We start from the raw sequence: 23,435 nt of genomic DNA, 5'->3' as shown, positions 1-23,435 counted from the left end.
TGAGGAGGAAGGAAAGTATAAAAAGTAACAGAAGAGGTAACAGAGCAGGTTTGCTTGCCAGTTAAAGCTAAAATGGCAAAGGAGGAAGCGTTTCATCCCTACCCTTCTGCACCCGCTCCTTATTTTGAAGAAGAATAGTGGCCTGACCCTCCAGATCTTTCTTTTCCGGAGGACACTGGGTGAAAAGTGGTTGCCCCAGTGACTGTTTGAGCAGCGCCTTGAGCAACCGCTCTCAGTTCTATTCAGGCAGGAATACAGCAAGCTAGACAAGAGGGTGGTATAGAGGCTTGGCAGTTCCCTGTTAGGATACACCCCCCAGATCAACAGGGAAATATTATAGCTACATTGAGCCTTTTCCTTTTAAATCCAGGAAACACCATGAGGGTCCCGTCCTGGGCCCCTTTCCAAACTGGGGCATTTCCGGCTCAGGCAATTCCCTCATCCGTGTACAATGCCTGTCCCCCACCACAGCTGGTAGTGCCGCAGTAGATTTGTGTCCAGAATTTATTCCTTCTGGTGGGTTCTTGGTCTCACTGACTTCAGGAATGAAGCTGCAGACCTTAGTGGTGAGTGTTACAGCTCTTAAAGATGGTGTGTCCGGAGTTTCTTCCTTCAGATATTCAGAGGTGTCTGGAGTTTCTTCCTTCTAGTGGATTAGTGGTCTTGCTGACTTCAGGAGTGAAGCCATGGATCTTTGTGGCGAGTGTCACAGCTCTTAAAGGTGGTGCAGACCCGGCCAGGCATGGTGGCTCATGACTGTAATCCCAGCACTTTGGGAGGCTGAGGTGGGTGGATCATGAGGTCAGGAGATCAAGACCATACTGGCTGACATGGTGAAACCCCATCTCTACTAAAAATACAAAAAATTAGCCAGGCGTGGTGATGGGCGCCTGTAGTTCCAGCTACTCAGGAGGCTGAGGCAGGAGAATGGCATGAGCCTGGGAGGCAGAGCTTACAGTGAGCTGAGATAGCACCACTGCACTCCAGCCTGGGTGACGGTTCAAGACTCTGTCAAAAAATAAAAAATAAAAAAAAGGTGATGTGGACCCAAAGAGTGAGCAGCAGCAAAAGAACAAAGCTTCCACAGTGTGGAAGGGGACCCGAGTGGGTTGCCGCTGCTGGCTCCAGTGGCCAGCTTTTATTCCATAATTTGGCCCTGCCCACATCCTGCTGATTGGTCCATTTTACAGTGAGCTGATTGGTCCATTTTACAGAGTGCTGATTGGGCCATTTTACAGAGTGCTGATTGGGCCATTTTACAGAGTGCTGATTGGTGCATTTTTACAGAATGCTGATTGGTGCATTTACAATCCTTTAGCTAGACACAGAGTGCTGATTGGTGCATTTTTACAGAATGCTGATTGGTGCGTTTACAATCCTTTAGCTAGACACAGAGCACTGATTGGTGTGTTTTTACAGAGTGCTGATTGGTTGGTCCATTTACAATCCTTTAGCTAGACACAGAGCACTGATTGGTGCGTTTTTACAGAGTGCTGATTAGTGCGTTTACAATCCTTTAGCTATACACATAATGCTGATTGGTGCGTTTTTACAGAGTGCTGATGATGGTGCATTTACAATCCTTTAGCTAGACACAGAGCACTGATTGGTGCATTTACGATCCTCTAGCTAGACAGAAAAGTTCTCCAAATCCCCACTCACCCCAGGAAGTCCAGCTGGCTTCACCTCTCAATCCCCCCTCTAAACAGGACACCCCAACTGCTGTTGGGAATTGGGCGATGACCACTATAGCTACTTCCTGCTGGTTAGGGGCAAAGAAGGGGCCCTGCAGTGGTAGTGTCCTCCAGAGGGGAACTCTCTAGGCCAGCCAAAGGGCCAGTGGGTCAATCCAGGGGTCCTCGGTAGAAGTTGTTAGTTGAGCTCATTTGGGGTTCCATTTGTAAGACCATCTGTAGCTTGATGGCCTTGATACTAGAGGAAACAAATTTGACAAGGACATTAAAACACAGGGCCCAAAGGCGAGTAATAGCAAGACGGCTGTCATGGGACCTAGAAAGGGGAGAAGCCTTGTTGCCCAACTCCAGAGGTTGGTATAAGAGTTTGAAAGGCGCTGTCTGATTTCAGAAGACTTTTCCTGTAAACGCTGGGTGGCATCTTGTACAATCACTGACTGGTTAGTGTAAAAACAGCACTCTTCCCCTAAGAAGGTGCAGAGTCCTCCTTTCTCAGCAGTGAGGAGGTCTAGGTCTCAGCAGTTTTGGAGAGTCAATGCTGCCAAAGAGTCTATCTGGGATTGTAGAGTAAGGATAGATTTCGTCATTTCTTGCAAACTGTCTGAGAAATCCTTTGAGAGTGTGTGGTAGTAGCATAATGAAGTAGATAAACTGGCTATTCCGGTTCCTGTAGCAATAGCCATTCCTAACCCTATAAGTAGGGGTACTAGTTGTATGGCTCTGTGCTAATGGATAAAGAGCTACAAAGCCAACAGTCATATGCCAGGGAAGGATTGGACTGGTTTAACAGAGAGTGGGTTAAGTTGAGAGTCTTGTACAGGTAATTAGGAGCTAGTGGAAGTGGAGGGGCAATTGTATGAGGTGTCCAAGGAAGCAGGAGGGATAGATAGGCAAAGAGTAAATAGGAAGGTAAGGAGGGTGCTCCAGAACACGAGATCATTTTATCCAGTCTGAGTTAAAGGTAGGAGTAAATTGCTGTCAGAAGGAAGGAAGATAGAAAAAAGGTTGATGTCATTAGGATTTGCGTCCCAGCAGGAGCTACAGTATGTAGTCCTATCGTAAAGAGTATGGTTAGTATGCTGCTTAATAATATTATGAAATAGTAAAAGGATTCCATTAAAGGGGCAAGGAGAGGTATTAAAGATAAAGATTATGTAGGTTTTCACTTATCTTTTTTTAAGGAGGAAGGGGTTTTTCCTCAGGATCAGCGGTAGGAGTTTTTTTAGTCTGGGATGTTTCCTTTCAAAATAGGAGATGCACGTCCTCCCAACCATTCGCAGGTTTATTGAGGCTGGTCTGGCTGATCTTGGGACTCCTGAACTGACGGTCCTGCAGGTTCTGCAGGTGGTGTCCAAAATTTAACTCGGTTGTAGTGAATCCAAGATGCCACTCCTGCCACCTTAACTGCAGCGGGAGTAGAAAGGATTACTGAGTATGGTCCTTCCTACAAAGAATCCATAGATGGGGAGGTAGATGGGAGAGATTTGACCAACACTAGATCTCCTGGTTGAAACAACTCTGTTCCCTTTTCTCTGTGACATCCTTCAGGTAGGTTTTTAAGGTTTTGTTGATATTTTGCCAAAGAAGTTATGTCTTTGACCAAGTTGGCCGTTTCCTGATCAAGTAGGAGGTCATTTGTGATAAAAGGTTGTCCATACAGCATTTCATATGGACTGAGCCCCATATTGTGAGGAGAATTTCAGATTCTCAACAAGGCCATAGGCAAAATATTAGGCCATGGGAGATGAGTTTCTTGTGTTAGTTTCCTTAAGTGCTTTTTGGGTGTTTCATTTGCTTTCTCAACCTTCCCTGAGGATTGTGGCCTCCAGGCACAGTGAAGGTGATATTGTATCCCTAGTGCCCTCGAAATTCCCTGAGTTATCATGGCTTTAAAAGCCTGACCATTGGCCAGGTGCGGTGGCTCACGCCTGTAATCCCAGCACTTTGGGAGACCGAGGCAGGCGGATCACGAGGTCAGGAGATTGAGACCATCCTGGCTAACACGGTGAAACCCCGTCTCTACTAAAAGTAAAAAAAATTAGCCAGGCATGGTGGTGGGCACCTATAGTCCCAGCTACTCAGGAGGCTGAGGCAGGAGAATGGTGTGAACGTGGGAGGTGGAGCTTCCAGTGAGCTGAGATCACACCACTGCACTCCAGCCTGGGCGACAGAGTGAGACTCTGTCTCAAAAAAAAAAAAAAAAAAAAAAAAAAAAAAAAAGCCGGACCATTGTTGGTCTGTAAGCTTTGGGGAAGCCCAAATCTAGAAATTATTTCATGTATTAGGACTTTAATCACTTCCTGAGCCTTCTCTGTCTTCCAAGGGAAAGCATCTATCCAATTTGTAAAGGTATCAACACAGACCAACAAGTATTGAAATCCCTTTGACTTAGGGATATGGGTGAAGTCTAACTGCCAGTCCTCTCCAGGATAGTGACCTATTCTTTGTTCCCCCAAAGGGACCTTGTAATGGACCAAAGGATTATTCCTTTGGCACACCTCACAGGCTTTGACTACCTGTCGGATGGTCTGGAGGAGATTTGGCCCTGTAAATAGGGATTTGGCCATTTGATGAGTGTTTTCAATACCCATATGAAAAGTTTGGTGGAGGGTTTTAAGTATTTTCTGGTGGCTGGCTTCAGGTATAAGTACCTTTCCTTCTTCTGTTGTTAACCACCCCGAGGGGAGAAAACTATGCCCCCATGAAAGTCCCCATTCTGTTTCAGTCGGGGAATACTGGGGCTTAATCTCTTAGAGGGGGTTGTTCCATACCAAGGGTCCTTCTATAGGTATTTCTAATGGGAGGTTCCACCTGGAAGCAATTTTGGCCTCAGCATCTGCCCTATGGTTTCCTTCTGCCTTTTCTCCTTCACCTTTCTGATGGCTTTGGCAGTGTAAGACTGCCATCTCCTTGGGTTTTTGCACCATGTGCAATAACTCCATAATTTCCTTGTGGTATTTAATAGGAGTTCTTCCCAGAGGTTAGGACTCCCTTTCTTTCTTTTATTTATTTATTTATTTTTATTATTATTATTATTTTGAGACAGAGTCTTGCTCTTTTGCACAGGCCAGAGTGCAGTGGCGCAATCTTGGCTCACTGCAAGCTCCACCTCCTGGGTTCACGCCATTCTCCTGCCTCAGCCTCCTGAGTAGCTGGGAGTACAGGTGCCCGCCACCGCGCCCGGCTAATTTTTTGTATTTTTAGTAGCGACGGGGTTTCACCGTGTTAGCCAGGATGGTCTCGATCTCCTGACCTTGTGATCCGCCCACCTCGGCTTCACAAAGTGCTGGGATTACAGGCATGAGCCACCATGCCAGGCCCCCCTTTCTTTCTATATTGCAGCATGGGCATGTAGGATTAGATAAGCATACTTGCTATCTGTATACACATTTATTCTTTTTCTTTTTCCCAGTTCTAAGGCTCGGGTAAGTGCCACTAGTTCTGCTAACTGGGCGCTGGTCCCTGGGGGAAGAGGCTTACTTTCAAGTATGGTTACATCACTAACTATGGCATCACCTGCCCTTCATATCCTATTCTCCACAAATGAACTTCCATCAGTATATAGGTTAAAGTCAGGATTAGCTAAGGGGACTTCTAAGAGATCATCTCGGTGGCATAAGTCTGGACTATAATTTGTTGGCAGTCATGCTTGATTGGTTCCCCATCCTCTGGGAGAAAAGTGGCAGGGTTGAGGGCTATGCATGTATGTATTTGAAGCACCATTTCCTGAAGGAGTAGCACCTGGTATCTAAGTAGGCAGTTGTCTCATAGCCATAAACTTCCTTTGGCACCTAGTATGCCATTTACATGAGTAGTCCAGACAGTGAGATTCTTTCCTTGTATTATTTTGATAGCCTCTGTCACTAAGACGGCCACTGCCGCAACTACCCGTAAACAGTGAGGCCAGCCTTTTGCTACTACATCAGTTTCTTTACTTAGGTATGCCACTGGTTATGGGGTTGTCCTGCGGGTCTGAGTAAGGACTCCAAGAGCTCTCCCTGCTCTCTCTGTGATGTATAAAGAGAAGTTTTGGCTGGGCGCGGTGGTTCATGCCTGTAATCCCAGCACTTTGGGAGGCTGAGGTGGGCAGATCATGAGGTCAGGAGTTCAAGACCAGCCTGACCAACATGGTGAAACCCCATCTCTACTAAAAATAAAAAAATTAGACGGGCATGGTGGCAGGTGCCTGTAATTCCAGCTACTCAGGAGGCTGAGGCAGGAGAATTGCTTGAACCCAGGAGGTGGAGGTTGCAGTGAGCTGAGATTGCGCCATTGCCTCCCAGCCTGGGTGACAGAGCGAGACTCCGTCTCAAAAAAAAAATTTTGTCCTGTGGGAAGGCTTAAGGCTGGAACTTGAGTTTGTTCTTTCCAATGCCCAAACTTCAGGGTTGATTCCCTCCTCCAGTAGGGAACAAAAAATGGGTAACTTATTCCCCATATTCATGTAGATAATAGCTCCAGCTTTGGCTAATATATCCCTCCCTAATAACGGCATGGGACTTTCAGGCATAATAAGAAAGGCATGTGAAAAGAGCAAAGTCTCCCAATTACAACTGAGAAGGTGGGAGAAATACCTGGTTACAGGCTGTCCCAGTATTCCTCGGATGGTAACGGACCTTGAGGACAGCCGCCTGGGACAGGAGATTAACACTGAGAAGGCTGTGCCGGTGTCGGGAGGAAGTCAATTTCCTGGCCCTCGATGGTTATGTGTACCCAGGGCTCGGTGAGGGTGATAACATGAGCTGGCGCTTGCCCCGGGCACCCTCAGTCCTGTTGTTGGATCATCCGGTTGGGGGCTTGTGGCCCAGCAGACTTTGTCCTCTGAGATAGTGCACCTTCCAGTGATTGCCTTGGCATAATGGACATGGGCAAGGGGGCAGCCTTTTTTCTCATTGGACGCTCTTTTTAAAACTGTCCTTGCAAACCACACTGGTAACAAGCCCTACCAGGTGATTGGCCTGCTCCATTTTCTGTCCTCTCTGAACCACCAAGGTTGGTTTGTCTGAGGGCCATGACTAAGGCTGCAGCCTTTCTCTGATCTCACTTTTCCTTTTGGGCCTGTTCCTCTTGGTCCCTACACCGAGGTTGCCAGGTTTAATAATGCCTCCAGATTTTGTTCAGGGCCCAGGGTTCACTTTTGGAACTTTCTCCTGATATCTGCAGCTGATTGGGTAACAGACTTATCTTTTAGGATCAATTGACCCTTGAGTGAGTTGGGTGACAGGGGAGTATATTTTCTTAAGGCCTCCTGTAACCGCTTGAGGAAGGCAGAATGATTTTCTTCCTTTCCCTGAGTTATGGTGGACATCATTGAATAATCCATGGGCTTTTTCCTAATTCTCCTTAGTCCTTCTAGAACACAGGTCAACAGATGTTTGCGACTCCGGTCCCCATGATCTGAGTCAAGGTCCCATACTGGGGATAGCTTGCTGACCGGTAGGGAATTTGTCCCTTTCTTCAGCTGCCATTCTGTCATTTACTTGACTAAGATACCAGGTATCTCCAAACTCTCAGGCTGCAGCTAAAGGTGCATTCTTTTCATTAAAGGCCAGGGTTTGATCTAACAATAGCATGACATCTCTCCAAGAGAAATTGAAGGTCTGCCCTAAACCCTGTAGGACATCTATATACCTATCAGGATCATCTGAAAACTTCCCCAGATCTAACTTGATCTGCTTTAAATCAGAGAGGGAGAAGCAGACACGTACCCGGGTTGGGCCAAATTCCCCTCCCCCTACAGCTTGAAGGGGATGTAATCAATAGCCTGGAGGTTTTTGTGGTCCTTTGGAGATTTCTTTGCTTGTTCCCTGGGTGGGGGAGATTAGAGGAGGCTTCTCATTAATAGGAAGGGGAGCTATAGGGAGGCTAGGATATGGAGGTAAGCTGAGAGGTCCTCCTGTGGGATGTAAATTGCAAGCTTTGCATAGTTGTGTATTCTCCTTCAATGAAAAGAAAGCTTAGATATACGGTATTTCACTCCATTTACCTTCACTCTTACAGAAAAGGTTAAGCTGCAGGATAGTATTGTAATTTATACTTCTCTCAGGTGGCCATTTTTCCCCATCAAAGAGAGAATATTGGCACCAGGCCATAGTGCAGAAAAAAATGAGGCACCGCTTTTTCAGGGTTTGCAGGTCAAATTGGTCCTAATGGCTTAGGATGCATTTCAAGGGTGAGCCTGTTGATGCCTGAGTGTTTCCTATCTGAAAGACAAAACCGCCCATGGTTTTGGTTTGTTTGTTTCTACCCCCAGTCCAAGAACCCGCAATGGTCCCTGGACCCTGCTGATTGGAATAGTTGTGCTCACCAATGCACAGCAGAAACACCTCTTGCCCAAGAACCTGCAATGGTCCCTGGACCCTGCTGACTGGAATAGTTGTGCTCACCAATGCACAGCAGAAACACCTCTTGCCCAAGAACCCACAACAGTCCCAGGACCCTGCTGATTGGAATAGTTGCACTCACCGACACAGCAGCAGAAACAGTAGTTTTCCTCCTAGACCACAAGGAAGACTGAGGAAGATCGGATTTAGTGGCCCTTACCGACACATTCTCAAAAACCTGCACCCTTGCCTGTCTTCCTAGATCACAAAGCGGACTGAGAAAAATCGGATTTAGTGGCCCTTACCGATTCATTCTCAAAAACCTGTTAGAGTCTTAAGCATTCTCCTGTTAGTACTGGGACTTTAACCCATCCTATAAACATGTTATGCCCCCAAAATGAAATGGAGGGCCATACCCTGAGGGAGGGGAGGGATCTCCAGGGTTGGAAGAGTGACACCTTTTATCCTCACTTGAATAGGAAGGATATCATTTCTGAAGCTCCCATATCCTAGCTTCAGGAATAGCTTTTGTTAGGCCTGCTAGTCTGAGGAGGGGTCCTAAAATTCCAGATAGTCCCCCCTACGACAGAGCTTTGGGCAAAAATTATGTCTTTCTGATTGGTGAACCCAGATGCCTAAAGAAGGGAATAGAGTCCTAGAGTTTATACTAGAAATCATTATTACAAGAGAAACTAGAAAAGCACCAGACAGAGAGTGGTTTTTACAAGCAGGACTAGCCTCAGAGAAGAGAGGTGAGAGAAAGTTTATCTGACAAGCATTAGGACCCAGGAAGCAAGGGTCAGGATAGATAGGATAGATGGGTGAGTCTCGCTTGGGCGACATGACTTTGAGAGTTCTGCTCATGGCCGCAGGGTCAACGAACTTGTCGGGACCCCAGAGCTGAATGGCTTTCCTCTCTGTCAACCTTTATCTCAGCCCAGAAGTACAGGAAAAGCAGAAGCTGGTTCCAGGCAAACCAATGCTCCCCACTCTGAAGAGTCAGGGGTTGTTAGAGAGCCCTTTCCTAGAAAGCCTGACACCCATGTCTTTAGTCCAGCGGCCATGCTAGTCACTTTTAATTGGCTGACAGGTGCCTGGTATTTAGCCCCTGAATTCTAAGGAAAAATAGAACAGAATAGCAAGCGAAAGGGGTCTGATGGTACTCACTGCTTGGCGAAGGCCCCACATTGGGCGCCAAAATGTATTCCTTCCAGTGGGTTCTTGGTCTTGCTGACTTCAGGAATGAAGCTGTGGACCTTCGCAATGAGTGTTACAGCTCTTAAAGATGGTGTGTCCAGAGTTTGTTCCTTCAGATGTTCAGATGTCTCTGGAGTTTCTTCCTTCCAGTGGGTTCATGGTCTTGATGACTTCAGGAGTGAAGCCGTGGATATTTGTGGCGAGTGTCACAGCTCTTAAAAGTGGTGTGGGCCAGGCACAGTGGCTCACGCCTGTAATCTCAGCACTTTGGGAGGCTGAGGCGGGCGGATCACGAGGTCAGGAGATCGAGACCATCCTGGCTAACACAGTGAAACCCCATCTCTACTAAAAATACAAAAAATTAGCCAGGTGAGGTGGCGGGCGCCTGTAGTCCCAGCTACTCGGGAGGCTGAGGCAGGAGAATGGTGTGAACCCCAGGGGGCGGACCCTGCAGTGAGCCAAGATCATGCCACTGCACTCCAGCCTGGGTGACAGCGAGACTCTGTCTCAAAAAAAAAAAAAAAAAAAAAGTGGTGTGGACCCAAATAGTGAGCAGCAGCAAGATTTATTGTGAAGAGCAAAAGAACAAAGCTTCCACAGTGTGGAAGAGGACCCAAGCGGGTTGCCTTTGCTGGCTGGGGTGGCCAGCTTTTACTCCCTTATTTGGCCCCACCCACATCCTGCTGATTGGTCCATTTTACAGAGAGATGACTGGTCCATTTTACAGAGTGCTGATTGGGCCATTTTACAGAGTGCTGATTGGTGCATTTACAATCCTTTAGCTAGACACAGAGTGCTGATTGGTGTGTTTTTACAGAGTGCTGATTGGTGCATTTACAATCCTTTAGCTAGACACACAGCGCTGATTGGTGCATTTTTACAGAGTGCCGATTGGTGCATTTACAGTCCTTTAGCTAGACCCAGAGCACTGATTGGTGCATTTACAATCCTCTAGCTAGACATAAAAGTTCTCCAAGTCCCCACTCAGCCCAGGATGTCCAGCTGGCTTCATCTCTCAGTTTTATGCTGCCCAAAAGCTGTGAGCCTTCTGCCTGGGGAACCCCCGCAAAAGTTCCAACAGGGGTCTGTGGACCCTTGCCAGCAGTGATGATAGGATTACTTCCAGATAGATCTACTTTAAATTTAAAAGGAGTGCAAGTACAAACAGGAGTCATTGATTCAGATTACAATGGGGAAATCCAAATTGTTATATCTACTTCTGTTCCCTGGAAAGCAGAGCCAGGAGAGCATATAGCACAACTTCTGATTGTGCCATATGTAGAAATGGGGAAAGTGAAATTAAATGAACAGGATTATTTGGAAGCACAAATAAGGCAAAGCAGCTTATTGGATGAATCAAATTACTGATAAACTTCCTACCTGTGAAATAACTATTCAGGGAAAGAAATTTAAAGGTTTAGTGGATACAGGAGTGGACATTTCAATCATTTCTCTACAGCACTGGCCGTCCACGTGGCCAATTCAACCTGCTCAATTTAACATAGTTGGAGTTGGTAAAGCCCCTGAAGTATATCAAAGTAGTTATATTTTGCATTGTGAAGGGCCTGATGGACAACCTGGGACTATCCAACCAATTATAACTTCTGTACCTATAAATTTATTGGGAAGAGATTTATTACAATGATGGGGAGCACAAGTTCTAATTCCTGAGCAGTTATACAGCCCTCGAAGTCAACATATGATGCATGAAATAAGGTATGTCCCCGGTATGGGACTAGGAAAAAATTTGCAAGGTTTGAAGGAACTGCTTCAAGTGGAAAGACAAAGTTCCTGCCAAGGTTTAGGATATAATTTTTGATGGCAGCCATTGGTAAGCCTCCAGAACCTATACCTTTAAAATGGTTAACAGATAAGCCAATTTTGATAGAACAATGGCCACTAAGTAAAGAGAAACTGGAGGCTTTAGAGTACTTACTTACTGAACAATTAGAAAAAGGACACATAGCTCCAACATTTTCCCCTTGGAATTCTCCAGTCTTTGTTATTAAGAAAAAATCAGGTAAATGGAGAATGTTAACTGACTTAGGAGCTATTAATTCAGTTACACGACCTATGGGGACATTACAGCCAGGATTGCCTTCTCCTGCTATGATTCCAAAAAACTGGCCTTTAATAGTCATAGATTTAAGAGACTGTTTCTTTACTATCCGCTTAGCTGAGCAAGACTGTGAATGGTTTGCATTTACAATTCCTGCAGTAAGCAACCTGCAGCCTGCTAAGCATTTTCACTGGAAAGTGTTGCCCACAAGTCATGTTGAACAGTCCAACAACTTGCCAGACTTATGTAGGGCAAGCAATTGAACCTACTTGTAAAAAATTTTCAGTGTTACATTATTCATTATATGGACGATATATTTTGTACTGCCCCCACTCAATAAATATTGCTCCAATGTTATGATCACTTGCAAAATTCGATTTCTCACACTGGTTTATTTATAGCTGCTGACAAAATTCAGACTAATACTCCTTACTCCTACTTGGGGACCTTAGTAAATGACACTACTATTGTGCCACAGAAAGTAACCATATGTAGGGATCAATTGAAAACATTAAATGACTTTCAAAAATTACTAGGGGACATTAATTGGATACAACCTGCTCTAGGCATTCCTACCTATGCCATGAGTAATCTATTTTCTATCTTTAGAGGAGATCCTAGTCTCACTAGCCCTCAACAATTAACAAAGGAGGCTGAGGCAGAGTTACAGTTGATTGAAAAGCAAGTCCATAAGGCTCAAATAGAACAGATCCAGAGAAGACTCTAGATTTGCTAATTTTTCCAGCTCATCATTCACCTACTGATGTTATTGCCCAACAGCAGGACTTAGTAGAATGGCTTTTTCTTCCACATACTAATTCACAGACTCTAACTCCTTATTTGAATCGAATCGCTACTATGATAGGAAATGGGAGAACTTGGATTGTTAAATTACATGGATATGATCCTGGAAAAATTATTGTCCCTCTCACAAAGGCACAAATACAGCAAGCTTTTATAAATAGTCTTACTTGGCAAACCCACTTAGCTGACTTTGTGGGCATTCTCAATAATCATTTTCCTAAAACAAAACTGTTTCAATTTTTGAAATTAACTAATTGGATTCTCCCTAAAATAAATTTAAACCAATTGAAGGTGCTGAGAATGTTTTTACAGATGGGTCTAGTCTACAAATGGTAAAGCTTATTCTGTCTTGAAAGGTAAAGTTTTTCAGGTACCTTATACTTCAGCTCAAAAAGCGGAGCTTGTAGCTGTAATTGAGGTATTGACTATTTTTGATATGCCTATTAATGTGATTTTGGATTCTTCATGGTTTTCCACACAATTAATTGAAAATGCTCAGTTACAATTTCATACAGATGAACAACTGATGACTTTATTTACCTAGTTGCAAACAGCAGTTAGGAGTAGAATGCACCCTTTTTACATTACTCATATTAGGGCTCATACACCTCTTCCAGGACCTTTAACTTAAGGGAATCAAATGGCTGATTGCCTAGTTGCTACTGCAATATCTAATGCCAAACACTTTCACAATTTAACCCATGTTAATGTCTCTGGTCTCAAACGCAGATACAGCATTACCTGGAAAGAAGCTAAAGCTATCATCCAGTGATGCCCAACTTGCCAAATGGTGCATTCCTCATCTTTTACAGGAGGAATTAATCCTCAAGGATTGGAACCTAATTCTCTTTGGCAAATGGGTGTCACACATGTTCCGTTGTTTGGGAGACTAGCTTATGTACATGTATGTGTGGACACCTTTTCTCACTTTGTCTGGGCTACATGCCAATCAGGAGAGTCTTCTGCCTGTGTTAAATGTCACCTTTTGCAGTGTTTTGCAGTGATGGATATTCCAGTTTGTGTTAAAACAGATAATGCCCCAGGCTGCACTAGCCAAGCTCTAGCTACATTTTTCTCTCTATGGAATATTAAACACATTACTTGCATTCTATATAATTCTCAAGGACAAGCCATAGTAGAAAGAATGAATCTCTCCCTGAAACAGTAGTTGCAAAAGCAAAAGGGGAGAAACAGGGACTATGGGACACCCCATATACAATTGAATCTAGCATTATTGACTTTAAATTTTTGGAGCCTGCCTAAAGGCCAGATGCTATCAGCAGCTGAACAGCATCTACAGAAACCAGCTACAAAGACAGAAGCAAAACAACTGGTTTGGTGGAGAGATCTGATAACAAAAAGTTGGTAAATAGGTAAAATAATAACTTGGGGTAGTGGTCATGCTTGTGTTTCTCCAGGACGGAATCAATAGCCAATTTGGGTGCCATCAAGACATTTAAAGCCTTAACTATAAGCCAGATACCCAGAAAAAGGTTTTGAGAGGATCCCAAAGACCCACCAGTTGCAGCCATGTTGAGACTGATGCTGAGGAGGACCCCAACTGTCACAAGCAATACCCATCGAACACAGCCACCTACCTGGGGACAGATCAAGAAGCTGTCAGAGATGGTGGAAGAAAACTTTAGGAAAGCAGGACAACCAGTCACAATTGTAATTTAATGATAGCTATGATAGCGGTGATCACCATTGCCATGAGTATTCCTTCAACAAGGGCTGACACAGAGAACAATTATACTTATTGGGCATATTTATCTATCTTGGCTGGCAATAATGCCTGGATGTAATCACTCTATGACACATTTTTCTTTCTGGTCTCAGTATTTACCATAAATCTGCTCCTATAATTGAGGCATACAGCCCTCAAAAACCTATTTGTAAACAGAATTGGACCTGGCCAGAAATAATGAATGTACTTGTTTGGGAAGATTGCATTGCAGAATAGGCATAGGTGCTGTGTAACGATTCCTGTGGAATCATTATTGATTGGTCCCCTAAGAGACCAAGCTTGAATTGCACTTCTCAGTCAGCGTGCCACGGCCACACTATGTTCAACTGGTTTAAACAAAACAGTCAGATGGTAGAAATTGTAAGAAATATGGCAAGAGTTCCTATTATCTGGAAACATGGCAGTATAGTGGCACTTCACCCCAAATGATATGGCCCACTGTAGGAGCTAAACATAAGGATTTGTGGAAACTATTAATGGCTCTTAAATAAGATTGAAATTTGGAAAAGAATAAAAAAGTATCTAGAAGGACACTGTACAAACTTGTCTTTGGATATTGCAAAATTAAAAGAACAAATATTTAAAGCGTCCCAGGCGCACCTGACCTTAATGCCAGGAACTGGAGTGTTTGAAGGAGCATCAGACAGATTAGCAGCTATTAACCCATTAAAATAGATAAAGACACTTGGAGGCCCTGTGATTTCAATGATGATTGTGCTTTTAATCTGTGTTGTTTGTCTTTGTATAGTCTGCTGATGCAGATCCCAACTCCTGCGAGAAGTAGCTCACCATGACAAAGCTGCCTTTGCTTTTATCGCTTTGCAAAACAAAAAAAGGGGACATGTTGAGAACAGGCCCCCAAATGGGCCATAAACGGGCCCCAAAACTGGCCATAAACAAAATCTCTGCAGCACTGTGACATGTTCATGATGGCCATGATGCCCACGCTGAAGGTTGTGGGTTTACCGGAATGAGGGCAAGGAACACCTGGCCCACCGAGGGCGGAAAACCACTTCCAGGCATTCCTAAACCACAAACAATAGCATGAGCAATCTGCGCCTTAAGGACATGTTCCTGCTGCAGATAACTAGCCAGAGCCCATCCATTTGTTTTGGCCCATCCCTTTGTTTCCCGTAAGGAATACTTTTAGTTAATCTATAATCTATAGAAATAATGCTTACCACTGGCTTGCTGTCAATAAATATGTGGGTCAAACTCTGTTCGGGGCTGAGAAAAAAAAGGAAAACATGTTTTCTCAGGTTATGCAACAATGTTAAGTAACACAAATTGTTACACAGATGTCTGGGTTTTTTTTGTTTTTTTGTTTTTTTGTTTTTTTTTTGACGGAGTCACTCTCTCACCAGGCTGGAGTGCAGTGTGGCACAATCTCACCTCACTGCAACCTCCAACTTCCTGGTTCAAGTGATTCTCCTGCCTCAGCCTCCCGAGTAGGTGGGACTGTACAGGCACACACCGCCATGCCCAACTAATTTTTTTTTTTTAATTTTAGTAGAGATGGGATTTCACAGTGTTGCCCAGGCTGGTCTCAAACTCCTGAGCTCAGTCTGCCCACCTCGGCCTCCCAAAGTGCTAGGACTACAGGCATGAGCACCACACCCAGCCTCTGGTGTCCCTTTTTATAAAGACACCAATCCTATCATAAGAACCCTACATTCATGACTTCATCTAACCCTCATTACCTCCTAAAGGACCCATCTCCAAATACTGTCACATCAGGATTGTTATGATGATACCATCATAGCAACACATGAATTTGTGGGGGACACATCCAGTCCATAACAAGGCCTATCTGTGATTGTTTTATTATGCCTCCTTCTCTCCCTTCAGCCCTGCTCTGTTCCTTCCCTGTAGGCACACACTCTAGAATTAATGTGTACCCTCCAATTACTTTCTATACACTCAGTTACATAATTGTTTGGTGTGTATAATGTAGGTTTAAAAATTTACATAAATGGTCTGTAATAAGAGTTAATTCTTTTTTTTTTTTTGAGACAGTCTCACTGTATCACCCAGGCTGGAGTACAGTGGTGCAATCTCGGCTCACTGCAACCTCTGCCTCCCAGGTTCCAGTGATTCTTCTGCCTCAGCCTCCCAAGTAGCTGGGATTACAGGTGCCTGCCACTATACCCGGCTAATTTTTGTATTTTTAGTAGAGACAGGGTTTCACCATGTTGGTCAGGCTGGTCTTGAACTCCTAACCTCATGATCTGCCCACCTCGCTTCCCAAAGTGCTAGGATTAGAGGCGTGAGCCACCGTGCCTGGCCAAGTTCATTCAATTTTTACCTTTTCTTGTACTCAAAACTATGTTTTTGAGAAGTCTCAAAATCCCATGTGATTATATATCAATCTTTTTTTTTTTTAAGGAGTCTCGCTCTGTTGCCCAAGCTGGAGTGCAGTGGTGCAAACTTGGCTGACTACAAGCTCCGCCTCCTGGGTTCATGCCATTCTCCTATCTCAGCCTCCCAAGTAGCTGAGACTACAGGCACCCGCCATCACGCCTGGCTAATGTTTTTTGTATTTTTTAGTAGAGACAGGGTTTCACCGTGTTAGCCAGGATGGTCTTGATCTCCTGACCTCATGATCCACCCTCCTTGGCCTCCCAAAGTGCTGGGATTACAGACGTGAGCCACCACGCCCGGCCAATTATATATTAATCTAACTTAATGCTTCTGGCTGCTGAATCAGCTAATGCATGTACCTTATTTATCTATTTTAATGATGAACAGATTGATCTTTTAAAAAGAGAACATTCTTGGCCAGGTGCAATGGCTCATGACTGTCATCCCAGCACTTTGGGTGCCTGAGGTGAGCAGATCACCTGAGGTCAGGAGTTCGAGAGACCAGCCTGGCCAACATGGTGAAACCCCGTCTCTATTAAAAATACAAAAATTGACCAGATGTGGTGGCAGGTGCCTGTAATCCCAGCTACTCAGGAGGCTGAGGCAGGAGAATGGCTTGAACCTGGGAGGTGGAGGTTGTAGTGGGCCAAGATTGCACCACTGCATGCCAGCCTGGGCAACAGGGTGAGACTCTGTCTCAAAAAAAAAAAAAAAAAAGATAACCTTCTTGGCCCTGCACAGTGGCTCACACCTGTAATCCCAGCAATTTGGGAGGCTGAGATGGGTGGATCACCTGAGGTCAGGAGTTCAAGACCAGCCTGGTCAACATGGTGAAACCCCATCTCAACTATAAATACAAAAATTAGCCGGGTGTGGTAGCACATACCTGTAGTCCTAGCTACCCAGGAGGCTGAGGCTGCAGTGAGCCGAGCTCATGCCACTGCACTCCAGCCTGGGTGACAGAGTAGGACCCTGTCTCAAAACAATAAAATAAAATGATAACATTCTTTTAATCGCTACAATTTTATGAACTGTAATTTCCAATATGGTGTTGTAGCCCAGAATGCTGTTATACAAAGAATGATGATGTCAGTCCTTTCTGTTTCAGTTTCCATCTGGTTGTTCCCAGATTGTAATAAAAATATGTGGTATTCAGAATTTCCTTGTGTTTCATTGTACTGACAACATACAGGGGACTTGAAGGTCAGAACAAGCTATCACTCTGCCCAAAATGTTCTGAAATGGACAGCTGTGAACTATTATTTCATTTGTTCAGGATATTTGTCCATTTGATACACTTTTTTTGCTAAATTTCAGGAACAAGAAGTCATCTAACTGGAATAATAATCAAAATGATTATTCCAGTCTCAGTGATTCCCAGTTCCTCTTTGGATCTCAGTTCTGTCCAGAAAATTCAGAAACCCTATCAGCACCCTTGGACTTTGGTGCCCACTTGAGACATTCAAAACAGTCACAACAGAATTCTCTGGAGGTGAGTCTGGTTTCCAGAATTGATCTGCACACATTTCACAGTCATTATGGAGATAAACTATAAAGAATACTTATTCTGGCCAGGTGCAATGGCTGACACCTGTAATCCCTGCACTTGGGGAGGCTGAGGCAAGTGGATCCCTTGAGCCCAGGAGTTTGAGACCAGCCTGGTCAACATGGCAAAACCTCATCTCTACAAAAGTACAAAAATTAGCCGAGTGTGGTGGCTGAGGCAGGAGGATTGCTTGAGCCCAGAAAGTCAAGGCTGCAGTGACCCATGATTCTGCCAGTGTACTCCTGCCTGGGTGACAGAGTGAGACCCTGTCTCAGAAAAAAACAAACAAGGCCAGGTGTGGTGGCTCATGCCTGTAATGCCAGCACTTTGGGAGGCCGAGGCAGGTGGATCACGAGGTCAGGAGTTCAAGACCAGCCTGGCCAAGATGGTGAAACCCCGCCTGTACTAAAAATACAAAAATTAGCTGGGTGTGGTGGCAGGTGCCTGTAATCCCAGCTACTCGGGAGGCTGAGGCAGAGAATCGCTTGAACTCAGGAGGTAGAGGTTGCAGTGCACCAAGATCAAACCACTGAACTCTACCCTGGAGATAGAGCATGACTCCATCTCCAAACAAACAAAACAAAAAAACCCAACAACCAATACTTATTTTCTAGCCTTAAAAAAATTACTTATCCTGTTGGAATATATTTTAGAATTGTACATCTGTAAGGATTACTCTCCTAAAGGGGTTTGTGCTTGATTAGTGACTCATTTGACTCGATAGTCTGAAATGGCAACATTTATATTTGCAGTTTCTTCTATTACAAAGCAACATAAAATAGTGTCATAAAATAGTGTCAATCCCTTGACCACTCCTAGGAAGAGGCAAATATATATGTATATGTATTTGCCTAAGGCTAGTCATACTATTGTTTGTGAGAATTTAATAAGTAAAAATAGTTTTCATAAAATAGAAATAAAATAACAAATTTTATTTTAGACAGAATTTTTAAATAATAAACTTCATGTAATCTGTATACTTTAGTCAACTATACTACATTATGTCCCTGAAGAAGAAGGAGATGAGGATTCTGAGGCCTAGGTTAGTGAGTAAAGGCCAGAATGAGGAACAGAGTCTCTTGAATCCTTGATTTTTTGAGATTAACCTGTCTTTTCCTTTTTTTTTTTTTTGAGACAGAGTCTTGCTCTGTCACCTGGGCTGAGGTCCAGTGGCATGATCTCAGTTCACTGCAACCTTCGCCTCCCAGGTTCAAGTAATTGTCCTGCCTCAGCCTCCCTAGTAGCTGGGATTATAGGTGTGTGCCACCACACATGGCCGATTTTTGTGTTTTTAGTAGAGACAGCATTTCTCCATGTTAGCAGGCTGGTCTTGAGCTCCTAACCTCAGATGATCTGCTCACCTCGGCTGCCCAAAGTGCTGGGATTACAGGTGTGAGCCACCATGCCCAGCCTGATTCTTTGAGATCAACCTGTGTTTTCTTGTGAGTCAAAAAGATTTTGATTTTGGAGGCACCTATAACTAAATGTTGTGTTTTGTTTTGTTTTGTTTTGGAGACAGAGTCTCCCTCTGTTGCCCAGGCTGTAGTGCAGTGGTGCTGTGGCAGGAGTCAGAGGACCAGAGAGACCAAATGGGTGAAACAGGAGGATTTTATTAAGGTGTGCACCAGCTCAGCAGATTCGCATCCAAAAGGCTGAGACCTGAACAAAAACAGGGCTTGACTTTTATACACATTTCTGAAAGAGGATTGGCCAGTTTGAATGGCATGGCGGGAATTTGGTGGCATGAAGTATATAGTGCAGGCAAGCGGGCATACAGAAGCAGAACAAAGGCAGTTAATCAAACAGTGACAGGTTTCATCATCCCAGCATAGCTCGTGACCTTGCAGCTGCATTGGAAGGAAAACAGGAACTTATCAAACTAAAGCAGGCTTTGTATCTGGTACATATCTTACTCAAGCTCGTCTTGTGACCTTGTCATGTTGCACAGAAGAGAAACAGGAATTGTAAAACTCTGTAAAGTAACCTTGAGTATCACTAAGGAAGGATTATCAAAGGGGAGGGGGAAGTTGGGAAAAGAGAAAAACCTGCCTTCCCACCCTTGCCTGGGAATGGGAGGAGAGGGGACTCTGGAGCACATTCCTTGAGGGCTCTGGTTTTGCAGATAGTGTTATCAAAGCCCTGCCAGAGCTCTGCTGCCTATTGCTAGGTCTTGGAGTGAGTCAGCCCAGCAAGAGAAAACTTGTTTTTCTCTTTACATCTCCTGCTTCAGTGCGATCTCAGCTCACTGCAACCTCTGCCTCCTGGGTGCAAGCAATTATCATGCCTCAGCCTCCTGAGTGGCTGGGATTATAGGCACCTGCCCCAATGCATGGCTAATTTTTGTATTTTTAGTAGAAACAGGGTTTCACTGTGTTGGCTAGGCTGGTCTCGAACTCCTGACCTCAAGTGATCCACCTGCGTTGGCTTCCCAAAGTGCTGGGATTACAGGTGTGAGCCACCATGCCCGGCCACACCCAGCTAATTTTTTTCTTTTTTTTTTGAGAGGGAGTCTCGCTGTCGCCAGACTGGAGTGCAGTGGCACGATCTCAGCTAACTACAACCTCCACTTCCTGGGTTCAAGCGATTCTCCTGCCTCAGTCTCCCGAGTAGATGGGACTATGGGCGTGTGCCACCACACCCAGCTAATTTTTGTATTTTTAGTAGAGGCAGGGTTTCACCATGTCGGCCAGGATGGTCTCAATCTCCTGACCTCATGACCCACCCGCCTCAGCCTCCCAAAGTTCTGGGATTACAGGCGTGAGCCCCCGTGCCCAGCTGCACCAGCTAATTTTTATATTTTTTGTAGGGCTGGGGTTTAGCCATGTTGCTGAGACTGGTCTTGAACTCCTGGGCTCAAGGTTTTTTTTTTTTTTTTTTTGAGACGAAGTTTTGCTCTGGTTGCCCAGACTGGAGTGCAATGGTACAATCTCGGCTCACCACAACCTCTGCCTTCCAGGTTTAAGCAATTCTCCTGCCTCAGTCTCCTGAGTAGCTGGGATTACAGGCATGCGCACCATGCCTGGCTCATTTTGTATTTTTAGTAGAGACGGGGTTTCTCCATGTTGGTCAGGCTGGTCTTGAACTCCCAACCTCAGGTGATCCGCCCACCTCGGCCTCCCAAAGTGCTGGGATTACAGGCGTGAGCCACTGTGCCCAGCCTCGTCTCAAGTTTTATATACAGACTTACGTGCATCAAATAGGGACTTAACGAATAAGATTAAGTTGGTGCTTTTTTTTTCTTTCTTTTTTTTTTTTTTGAGACAGAGTCGCACTCTGTTACCCAGGCTGGAGTATAGTGGCACGATCTTGGCTCAGTGCAACCTCCTCTTCCCAGGTTCAAGTGATTCTCCTGCCTCAGCCTCCTGAGTAGCTGTGATTACAGGTGTGTGCCACCACGCCCAGCTAATTTTTGTTTTTCTTTTTGTTTTGAGACGGAGTTTCGCTGTTGTCGCCCAGGCTGGAATGCAGTGGCGCAATCTTGGCTCACTGCAACCTTCTCCTTCTGTGTTAAAGCGATTCTCCTGCCTCAGCCTCCTGAGTAGTTGGTACTACAGGCGCCTGCCAGCATGCCTGACTAATTTTTTGTATTTTAGTAGAGACAGGGTTTCGCCATGTTGAGCAGACTGGTCTCAAACTCCTGACCTCAGGTGATCCGCCTGCCTCAGCCTCCCAAAGTGCTGGGATTACAGGCATGAGCCACCACACCCGAACAATTTTTGTATTTCTAGTAGTGACGGGGTTTCATCATGTTGGTCAGGCTGGTCTCGAACTCCTGACCTTGTGATCCACCCACCTTGGCCTCCCAAAGTGTTGGGAGTACAGGCGGGCGCCACCGTGCCCAGCCAGTCAGTGCTTTAAGTTAGTAAAGTATGCTCTGAAATAAGTATTTCAGTACAAAAATTGGTATCTAGTGATATGAAGGAATAAATGACCTCCCTGAATGTTTCAGAGTTTTGCCAAAGAATGCAGAAAGTGGCTCATCATTTGTCAGCATGCCCACTGTCCAGTCCACATCAAACTTACCAATATGAGTTTAGTTCACTAGCAGCTGAGCAACAGCAATTTGAGTTAAAATTATGATTATGAAAACTTTAACACATCATCTCAGAAATAGCATAAATGGTTCTCTGTTCTTGCCTTTAAATTTATGCAATTGATTCTAAGCTATTTTAGTTGACATTTAAAATCTCTCTGGGCTGGTAAGGCAAAAATCTATATTAATAAAAATAGTTGCTTTATTTTAAATATAATTTTCTGGTGTATACAAAAATAAAATGGAAATACTACTTGCTATGTTACGTTACAGCAATATGGTTTGCACTTAAATGTGACTCTGCATTGTACAGAAAATAGTGAATGCTTTAAATATTTTTATGTGTGAAATGCTATATATTTTTTTCATTTAACAGGGTGAACCTAGCATTTTCACAAAGTACCAGACAAAGCCCCAGCTGTTCGGAGGAGATATAAAAGATGGAGGTTTATTTCCTCCTCCTTTGTCAGTTGGAAAATCAAAAGGCCTCTTGGAACAGTTTGAGGAGAAAAAGAAAAGGGCAAAAGACAAATGTGACAGGTATGTAAACCTTTCAAATGGATGACAGAACTCACCTTTTCTGAGCAAAACAAGACATAGAGTGTCAGTAATTAAATAATTCAATTTTAGCATAATAGCATGTATTAGAGTTCTCCAGAGAAACCAAACCATAGGACTTACACACACACACACACACACACACACACACACACACACACACACGCAGACACACACACAGACCCATAGAGAAAGAGGGAGAAAGAGAAAGAGGGAGAGAGAGAATTATAGATTGATTTTTTTTTTTTTTTTTTTGACGGAGTCTTGCCCTGTCCCCAGGCTGGAGTGCAGTGGCGCAATCTTGGCTCACTGCAATCTCTGCCTCCCGGGTTCAAGCGATTCTCCTGCCTCAGCCTCCTGAGTAGCTGGGACTACAGACGCCTGCTACCACACCTGGCTAATTTTTGTATTTTTAGTAGAGACAGGGTTTCACCATGTTGGCCAGGGTGGTCACAAACTCCTGACCTCAGTTGATCCGCCCACCTCAGCCTCCCAAAATGCTGGAATTATGGGCATGAGCCACCGTGCCTGGCCATTATTATTATTATTATTATTTATTTTATGATTTTTTTTTTCTGAGACGGAGTTTCACTCTTATCCAGACTGGAGTGCAATGGCACGATCTCAGCTCACTGAAACATCCGCCTCCTGGGTTCAAGTGATTCTCCTGCCACAGCCTCCGAGTAGCTGGGATCACAAGTGCATGCCAGCATGCCCAGCTCATTTTTGTATTTTCAGTAGAGACGGGGTTCACCATGTTGGCCAGGCTGGTCACGAACTCCTGACCTCAGATGATCTGCCCACCTCGGCCTCCCAAAGTGCTGGGATTACAAGCATGAGCCACCGCAGTCTTCCCACCTTAGCTTCCCAAGTAGCTTCGATCGGAGGCACACACTACCGTGCCCACCTAATTTTTTTTTTTTCAGAGATGATGTCTCACTATGTTGTCCAGAATGGTCTTGAACTCCTGGGCTCAAGCAATCCTCCCACCTCGACCTCTCAAAGTGCTGGGATTACAGGCATGAACCATCATACCCAGCCTCCTAGTTATTCTTAACTGCCTTCTTGTCAATATGATTTGTGGTAGATTTGCATATAGTCTACCACAATTTT

The 23,435-nt window shown here is 44.6% G+C and overlaps 1 protein-coding gene across 1 annotated transcript in view; it reads left to right on the top strand.

The window, feature by feature from the left end:
* CCDC36 (coiled-coil domain containing 36) overlaps nt 1-23,435 on the top strand; it is a 53,238-nt gene that overhangs the window by 14,028 nt on the left and 15,775 nt on the right. Inside the window, exons 3-4 of the mRNA XM_003257049.3 lie at nt 17,503-17,677; nt 22,141-22,304. Of these exons, the coding sequence (XP_003257097.1) occupies nt 17,503-17,677; nt 22,141-22,304 (339 nt within the window). The remainder of the gene's footprint in view (nt 1-17,502; nt 17,678-22,140; nt 22,305-23,435) is intronic.

The sequence above is a fragment of the Nomascus leucogenys genome, chromosome 4 (assembly GCF_006542625.1).
Source record: "Nomascus leucogenys isolate Asia chromosome 4, Asia_NLE_v1, whole genome shotgun sequence".
In the NCBI taxonomy this organism is placed as follows: domain Eukaryota; kingdom Metazoa; phylum Chordata; class Mammalia; order Primates; family Hylobatidae; genus Nomascus; species Nomascus leucogenys.
This window is presented reverse-complemented; position numbering and strand designations above follow the sequence as displayed.